The sequence below is a fragment of the Lactuca sativa genome, chromosome 5, assembly GCF_002870075.4.
Source record: "Lactuca sativa cultivar Salinas chromosome 5, Lsat_Salinas_v11, whole genome shotgun sequence".
In the NCBI taxonomy this organism is placed as follows: Eukaryota; Viridiplantae; Streptophyta; class Magnoliopsida; order Asterales; family Asteraceae; genus Lactuca; species Lactuca sativa.
In genome coordinates, this window is record NC_056627.2 from 5,785,899 (window position 1) to 5,795,870 (window position 9,972).

The 9,972-nt window shown below is 39.1% G+C and overlaps 1 protein-coding gene across 1 annotated transcript; it reads left to right on the forward strand.

Annotated features, from left to right (window-relative positions):
* The first annotated feature begins 6,452 nt into the window (after positions 1 to 6,452).
* Positions 6,453 to 7,718, forward strand: LOC111889646 (long-chain-alcohol O-fatty-acyltransferase). The gene has a single exon (XM_023885793.3). The coding sequence runs from the start codon at positions 6,502 to 6,504 to the stop codon at positions 7,558 to 7,560; it is 1,059 nt and encodes a 352-aa protein (XP_023741561.1). The 5' UTR covers positions 6,453 to 6,501; the 3' UTR covers positions 7,561 to 7,718.
* The last annotated feature ends 2,254 nt before the right edge of the window (positions 7,719 to 9,972 follow it).

A 9,972-nucleotide genomic window follows, 5' to 3' on the forward strand; every position in this document is an offset into this window, starting at 1 on the left:
GAATCTAGCATATTCTATAAGTAGCAAGAATTTGATATTCTTACACTTATGAAAAAGGATTTGGAGTTGTAAAATGAGAATGATTGGAAATGTGTTCAATTTGTCTATTTCACAAAAGTAAGAACCATAGGTAAACATTGTGTGCATGCTAGGAGCATGGGACAAGTGTAATAATTCAAGTAAGAAGTTGATTACCCGAAACGACAAATAATGAGTAATCAATATGGTGATAAATAAAAGGCGTTTTATTTATACTCAAAGGTTTGAGGCCATATGGGATTAGTATTATTCTTGTGTTTCACATCTGCATGTTTTGACTTCCAGAATAATTGAGTTTATTAAGAATAATCGAATTATTTGAACGGGCCACAGTTGTTCATATGTTGGAAGTAGATATGAATGAAGACTGTCGTGAATTGGTGTGTGGATTGTCTAAAGAGCATTAGACATAAGCAAATGTTTGCTGCAACATTCATGAGTGCTTATGAATATGATTTGAGCATTGGATTAAACCCACGTTCACTTGGATCACTCCATGAATTGTATCACGAGTGATTGGTGAGACGATAACATCTTATATTCTTGAAACCGAGATGTGTGAGTTGTATCTTGCGAATCGGTTGCACATTGATAATATGTAAATGCACTAGTAACTTGGTGTTATAAAACATATTGTTGTGTGTGATTTGGTTAGTGAGTGCAAGCGAGCATTGTATCAAAGTTTATCCATTCCTTTTATTCAAAGTAGAATAAAAGCGATATCTTTGGGCCCCTCTATGGTTTAATGATGACAAACGTAAATGCTCGGCCGGGCTAGGGCTAATTAGATTTGTTCAATTAGTCATTCGTCATAAATCGGAAATCGAGATATAGTAGAAAGAGAATGATTTGAAATCATATCTCATACGATATCTAGAATGGAGGAATATATGATCCCTTATCTAAGGACACGCGTATCTGATAGGATCAGAGTTGACAGCGGCTTTGGAAAGCTACGATTGCAGATCAGGATCTGAAGTCATACGCAGAATAGTTGTTAGACTTATCCAAGTGGGAGATTGTTGGATTAGTGTCTAAGTCCATAACTATTTTGGTATGTACTTGACCCGATGGTGCATGGTCCTTTTGGGTTGCCTTCACCAAAGCAACTTGATTGGAGAAATAAATAAAGAGAGAGAGGTTATTATGATTTATTAATATGTTATAAGAATAATATATTAAAGGAGAAATCATATTTGTTTAATTAATATTGGTCAATAATTAATTAAGAATTAATTTTGTTATCAAGTGTAATTAATTAAACTAGAGGGGCTGAATTATAATTATGTGATAGTTACAAAATAAGGTAAGGATTATCTTAAATATAGGGTGAACGAATTTAAGGTGATAATGCCTTAGAATTCGACTAGGATAAGGGTTTCTAAGACTTATCTTATGGTTGCTTGGTGGGCAAGCAACTAGATAAGGATAAGGACTAAAACCCTAATCTTTACACCTATATAAACCCCCTAAGGTTCATGAATTCGTCTAACCCTTCCCAAGAAGTCCTAAGGACGAATTGCTACCTCTCTCCTCTCTCTTTATACCTTCTCCATTTGCTCTTGGTGTTTGTAAGCCATTAGAGGAGTGACACTTGTGACTCTAAGCCTTCCAAAGTCAACTCAAGGAGGAATTGGGATTGTTATTGCTACATAACAATCAAGGTAATATCTTAAACCTAATTATATGTTAATATTGATATCCATATGCTAGAATTAGGGTTTATAGTCTTGGATTCAAAGCATGTACAATAGAGAAACCTAGATCCAAGCATTAGGGTTTGTATGAGCACATAGGATGTCTTATGACCAAAACCCATCAATATCCTGGCCTCGATCAAACCCCCAAGCCTCAAATCTATAAACCCACAAGCTAGACTCTCTCGCTCAACCCACGAAGATATAACGAGTACAGGTCATCTTCCTGCTCCTAGATAACTGTATCCTTCTTCTCATCATATTATGCACCAATAACAAGTCTCGCTCCTGGAAAGCTCGTCCAACTCCTCTCCCTGCCATCGTTACAACTGCCAAAGTTGCCGCGGCAACCGACTCAGTAATGTCTACATGACGCTCGACAAAATACTCAACCATAGCGGTCTTGAAAGACCCAATCATCTTCGAAATTTATCCCCAAACAATCTCGATCGTCTCCTCCCAGAGGATCTCCCTGACACTATCCTCTGACAATGCTGGCCTATCCTAGCTGCCAGCTCCTGATCCTAACCTGGATCTGGTTACAAGACGTCTCATGACCACCATTCTGGAAATACACCAAAAGATCTCTAATAACCTTTATAATGACAGGGAAACAACCCCAAAACCCAACCCTAGGGGTTGTGACTTCCTTGCTACGTGTATGGGTCCTTTGTTTTCAATAGTATGGGCCCATACCACCTTCCACACCTAACCATATTTGTCTCAAGTATCATCACAACGCCCTAACAATATACATAAATATAGAGAGCGCTAAAATCCTCACTCCTAGAGGAATGTAAACATCTCATAACTGGCCTCCCGGCCTCTCACTACCCAGCCAATCCATGAAACTTCCACCAACCCTACAGCATTATTGTATACTAGCCACACATAACACTGGACCCGATAGACTTTCGGATATCCAATTCTACCCTAAGGTCGAATCTGATATTCTCAGGTTCTAAGATCTTGATTATGCATAATCGTGATGCATACACTAAACAACTACAGTAAGGATGTCAATCTCATATAAGGAAAACCTTAGGTTAATAGGCATCATGAAATCAGGCAAATCTATCATGCAATTCCTGAAGATCCCTAGCCTAGTACTAGCATGTTGTTCTAACACATCACAATATCAAATAACAGTATGATATTTTGGGGTCTACTTACTGGATCTGGTTGATCGTACCCTCTGCATCCTCTTTTACTTATTTCGAAAAAACTTTTGAAAACAAATTTGAAAATCCCTCCTTGATTTGAGACTGGATTCACAAAAATGTTCCTCCAATTCACTCAAACCAAGGCTCTGACACCAACTTGTAACACCCATAAAATTTTAGCCAAATTAAAATATTTTAATTCATTCAAAAACCATTAAGTTCATACATCTTGTTTTCAAAATAGTTTAAACACTAGAGTATCCCCCAGAACCATATCACATAAATCATAAAACATGAGGAGTGGTACGATCACGCCTTCGCCTTGCCACGATCTCATGAAGTACCTGAAACAATACATTGAACTCTAAGCCCGAAAACTTAGCGAGTTACCCCCAAAATACCAACCACACATCAACATACTCATAACATATCATAAATAGAACAACCATGCACATCGGGTCTACTGTGTGACTGGTCCGCCCGTACCGGTCCTTCAGTCTATTTGGTCCACCCTCCGAGTCTAGCCATGTACATCGAGTCTACAGTATGACAGGTCCGCCCACACCGGGCCTTTCAGTCGGCCTGGTACACTCTCTGAGCCTCGGCATGTCTGGTCCGCCCTCTTGGGGCCTTCAGCTTATTCGGACCGCTCGCTGGGCCTTCGGAATATCCGGTCCGCCCTGGGTATGTTGGCCTACAACACAAAGCAGGACCCGCCGCAACCCAACCCCTGTCAAACAACCATGTGCACATAAAACAATAAATCACATAACAAATCGTTAACTAGACAAATAATCTAACCTATCACATAGCATATCAACATCCTAACCAGGATACCGACCTAACCGGCCACTAACATAGCACCATCCTATATACCAGGATACCGACCTAAACTAGGTCACTATCATAATACTGTCCTAATTAGTAGGACGCCGATCTAAACAGATCAATAAGCACATTAAACAGTACACGTACAGATATCAGATATAACTATCTCACAGATCATCGATCATAGTAATCTCTCATAACCAAAACACCGACCTAACCAGGTCACTAACATACCAATCCTAACGGATCATAAGAGCATGACAACATACTGTCTATCCAGATACCGATCTAACATATCATAACCACATGTAGCATACTATAACCACGATAACAACTAAAAGGGTCGGCCTTGGTGCCTTAGACCCTATTAATATAGTGAGGATAACTCACCTTGCAACTGTCGAACCGAATCACGAGAGCACAATCCCAAAGCAATGCCTCAAACTCCAACACCTATATCCATCAATAACCATTGACATAAATATCCAAATTACCATAATACCCCTGAAGGTCAAAGTCAAAGTCCTTAGTCAAAGTCAACCTTCCTGGTTGATTCTACTCGCCGAGTCAACCCGTCGACTCGTCGAGTTCCTATACTCAGAACCTCCCACAACACGACTCAACTCGCCGAGTCGCCCCAAAACTCGTCGAGTCCAACGATCTCCAAGTCTCATCCTGCTCAACTCACAGAGTCGTCCCTCGACTCACCGATCCAAAGCTTTAACCAAAAGAGGTTAGGGTTCCACGACGAGACTCGTCGAGTCCAAGAACAGACTCGCCGAGTCCAAGGCAATCTTCAACAGACTCGCCGAGTCCATGCTCATGTTCATACAACTCGTCGAGTACACCCATGTGACTCACCGAGTGTCTCCAGTTCTCAATCTATACAGTGGCTTTTCAAGCCATACAGGGGCTCCTATCCATAGATCCACTCTTCTACAGTCCAACCCTCACATAAAGTGACAAACTTTACATGAAACCAAGGAGATATAGGCCCAAAACACTCTAGGGGTTGGGTTTAAGACAAAGGGGCTTCACCAATAACTCTTAGACAGAAGCTTTATGATATTTTGGACCATCACAAGCCTAGATCTGAAGTAGCAACCTCAGATCCAAGCCTCTAACTCGAAATAGTTCTCAATCATACCAAAAATGCCCCCAAATCTCAAATGATAATAGATCTAGATACAAAAGAGCCCAAGCAACAAATTATTACCTCCAATACATGCTCCAACTGAAGTATAATCCGGATCTCTTCAAGTCTCCTTGATCCAAGCTTCTTGATCTTCAAGATCCCTTCACAAATCACACCAATTTGCTTCCAAGCTCCTCACAAACAAAATTAGGGTTTCTAGATCTCAAAGGGGGATAAGGGGGCTGAAGGGAGGACATTAAGTCCTTTAAATAGGGTGCAAACATGAAGATTAAGGCTTTTCCTCATCCAGCACCGACTCGTCGAGTCCAGCCGCCGACTCGGCGAGTCAGGCCACTTAATCACGTGCCCGACACTCGCTTCGACTCGGCGAGTCAAGAGACCTACTCGCCGAGTCCCTTCCTTTATTTTCATATAGCACCCTTCAACTTCTTGCTTCTGAACTTGGGATGTTACATCGACACAGGGAGGGAAGATGGTGCCATCGGTCCCATCACCAGGGGCAGAACCAACAAGCATCCAATCATCGGTCCTATACCACAACCATATTCCATCTCCTCCACATCTTCTTCGCCATCCTCTTTTTCTTCTTCAATGCTTTCTCTATTTTCTTCATCTTTCATTCTTGAACCAAAGGCTCTGATACCAGTATGTTGGAGAAAGCCACATGAGGATAGGAGGAAGAAAAGAGATTGATTTATATAAAAGAAACACAAATGTTTTATTAATCAAATCATACGTTTCAAGATTACACACACACACATACACACACACACACACACACACACACACACACACACATATATATATATATATATATATATATATATATATATATATATATATATATATATATATATATATTACATGGCAGGTATATTTGAACCAACACAATGGTTGGTGACAAATCATGATGGTTAACAATTAACCACCAAAAGTAACGGTTCTAATACCAACACTATTCCTAACTGTAACTGTCATCTTAACTACATTAATTACTTCTTAAAATTTCTAAACTAACCCTAAGTCTAGATTACATTTCAACACAATTGAAAAAAAAAATTCTTTTCTTTTTCATTGTTAATCATCTAGACTTAGCATATGTGTTTGTTTGGTGTTTTTTTTTTATATGTTGTTGTAAAAAGAGTCTTCAAGTATTTTTTAAGTTCTAATTTAATACCAATGCCCGATAAAATCTTTTCCAAAAAACATGTTTTTGGCAAAAACAACTATTTTTGGGTCGCACCAAAAAAATAGAAAATAGAAATATCTTACTACAAATGTTTATTACGTTTTCACTTAAATTAAGTTCATTTTATTACGAAAGATGATTTTTGGGGGCCCGCCCAATTTAAACAGCTCCTCAATGAACGAATGAACAACGGTTTATGATCATGTAAAATATAAAATAATAATAATAAAATACCCAGCACCCGGCCACCACAACAAGTTGAGTTGCATGACATGTGCCGGGGTAGATGGATTTGAGACGGCGGGGCAATTGCAGATGTGCATATCATAAAATAATATTATGTTATTAATATTTAATGAATATTCATATCTCGATAAACCCTAATAAATAAACTATTTAATACAAAATGAAAGAATTAAGTGCAGAGAAATGGAGGACGGCGAAGAACTCAAAACTTTTGTCAAAGTATGGATTCTCGCCATCACCTCTATCTGTTACTGCTACTTGATACCAACTCGGATCTCCAATGGCGTCTCCAGGTTCCTCTTTCTCCTACCCGTCATCATCTTCTTCTTCATCCTCCCACTCCCTCTCTCCTCCGTCCATCTCGCCGGCCCCACCATCTTCTACCTTGTCTGGCTTTCTAATTTCAAACTCGTACTCCTCGCATTCAATCGTGGTCCTTTAGCTTCCGATCCGACGTTACCTTTCTTCATTTTCATCTCCATCGCTCTTCTTCCAATCAATCCTAAACACGCCGTTGCTGATATCTCAGATCCAGTTCCAGATTCAACTTCAGTTCCATCGCATAAACCAACTCTATTGGCGTTTAAAGCATTGATTTTAGCTGTAATCGTTGGGATTTATCGGTACCAGGATAACCTCCATCGGTATGTGATTTTAGGTTTCTACTGTTGCCATGTCTACCTCGGTGTTGAGCTCGTTCTCGCGATCACTGCGTATTTTGTTAGGTTTTTTCTCGGATTCAAGTTTGAGATCGAACCGCAGTTTAATGAGCCTTACCTTGCTACATCGCTTCAGGATTTTTGGGGCCGGCGGTGGAACCTCATGGTAACGAGAATCCTCCGGCCTACTGTGTACGATCCAATTCGTGAGATCTCGTTGCCGGTTCTCGGAAAGCTATGGAGCCGGCTGCCGGCGATTTTCGCAACTTTTCTGGTGTCGGGACTAATGCACGAATTGATCTACCTATACTTTACACGTGTTCGGCCGACGTGGGAGGTGACATGGTTTTTTGTACTACAGGGTGTGTGTACGGCTGTAGAGGTGGCAGTGAAGAAAGCGGCAAAAGGCAAGTTCCAGTTGCACAGGGCGATGTCGGGGCCGCTTACGGTGGTGTTTGTGGCAGTGACTGGTGTTTGGTTGTTCTTGCCGCAGATATTAAGGAACGGTGTGGATGTGAAGGCCATAAACGAATATTCTATCTTACTAAAGTTTTTGAGATCGACATGGGAGAGTAAAATTTGATAAAATCATAAATGAGCTGTGTAAGCGGTAATCATGCTAATTTACATTTCCGTAAGAGGTTTCCCATTTGGGATATTTTCCTTTTTTCCCAGTTTAATAATACAAACTTCTGCAATCCATGCAAAATCAATTCAAACAAGTGAAACTTTTGTTGTTCATCAACCAAAGTTATGGATATGTTTTTAATTCAAAAATTCAAATTTTTTAAATATAAATAATATAAGTGAATACGTAAAATTGTAAACTAAACTATATTTTTTTTAATTTATGACATTAGTTTTCCAATTTTTTTCAATATTGTTCATTTAGCAGGTCAACTCGGTTGCCAACTAGGTAACATGTAACATGTCACTATTCTCTGTGACATCATATTTTGGATGTCAAAATTGAAAGAAAATAAAATGGAATATAGTAACTTTTATGATAGTTATCCAGATATATTGGAAAATATAGTGACGTGTGCCCAAAGGCTAATCAGAGGCACCCGAGATTAACAAACCAATCTCACTTGGCATTAATCCGCAAAGAATTGACATGGTGTGCAGTAGTCGTGCAACATAGGTGCAATCATCGTTGGTCCCTTATATGTGACGCTATTAGGGTGGATATACATGTTTATATGTGTATATACATTGTATATATGTTTATATGTGTATATGCATGTCATATGCCGCATATTTATACGTGTATGTATGTGTTTATATGTGTCAATATGAAATTTAATTCGTGTATATACCTGTTAAAACAAGTAAATTCATGTTTGACACGAAATATGAATTTAATATTTATGAAAAACGAATTTAAAATTCGTGGCGACACAAAACACAAATTTCTAAACTGTTTCGTATCCCGTTTCAAACTTAACTATTTTGTCTTCTCTTCGGGTTTCGACTTTGTCAGACTATAACAGTTTTCGCATCATCATCAACTTAAGTGTTCTAAATTAAAAAATAAGAGAATAATCAAAACTTTTACTCATTCATGATAATGAGTTTTATGACAACATTCTCCTCAGACCAATTCCTCATATTTGTAATGCCCATAAATGCATACTTTTATTATTTAGTCAATTACAACTCATATCACATCATAGCTCTATACAATCATATGACACTTGATGATAAGATCTAAGATAAGACTATTCCATTTACCCATAGGTAAAAGTTTCAAGTTCCCTCACGATGTTTAATGTCGTCTTTACTTTCCAACCAAAACATTCATTCTTCATAACAAAAATAGAAGTTAATAACTCTCTGTTAGCTTCTTGTGCTGCAACTCTCCTAGATCCTGACGTCAAATACGAAGTCGAGTTGCATTTCACACTTTTGCATCAATGGTTGGGTCTCCCCCAATTGGGTTCAAACTCCCATTTGCTACTATCTACAATCAATCAAAGCCCACACACTATCTGCCTATGTAATTTGCAACTTTCTACCTTCTTAAAAAAAACTTCTAATTGTCATAGACTTTATCATCCCCAACGTAGTACCACTGCTTGTGCTCACGAGTGATTTTCTCGTATTTCAAAATCACGGTCTGATTAAGATCACGATAAGCATGAAGTCATCAATCAACGTACATGTGTACAAAACAGTATAAGAGGGTAATACTAGCAATAACGACGGTTGTTGAACTCAATATTATACATACCTCTTCTCTGCTATTCTGGTACAATCAACTTGTCTTTCTCCAATTGATTATTTTGACCACATATAAAGTATCTGGACACAAACGCACAACAAACATCCTCATGCGTTTTCTCATTCTCTTTACCACATCCGCAACTCTTATAACTTGCCAAACGAGCATCAAACTCTTGGACTTCTTAGTTAATGGCGGTACTCAAACCTACACCCACTCTTCATCATATGTTGGACTTCAGTCCTAACCTTCGAGTTACAAACTCGATCTTCATCGGAGATTCTTATTCCTTCTCAAATTAGGTCGTAGGCTGAATCTAAGATAAAGTCTTTACTTTGGCTTTAGTTGTAACACCCCAAATTTCAAAAGTACAATAAAGGGCCAAAATTGTAAATTTAGGAAAGGGACTCGACGAGTAGGTCTGCTTACTCGCCGAATCGGAGCGGGATTCTGTCGCAGTTTAAGTGGCCAACTCGCCAAGTCGGCGGCTTGGAGTCGACGAGTTAGTGCTGAAGAGAGAAAACCCTAATTCCTAGGGTTGTGTCCTATATAAATCACATTATAACCCACCCTCAACCTATTTGCTACCCTTTTGAGATCCAGAAACCCTAGAATCGATTGAGCCTCAATTAATAGAGAGAATGGAGCTTTGGAGGAGAAAATCTTGGAAAGGGGCTTGAAGATAAAGAGGCTTGCTGCAAAAGAGTGGTGTAGATCCGGGATCTACTTCAGTTGGGGCATATATTGGAGGTAATAATCTATCGCTTGGGC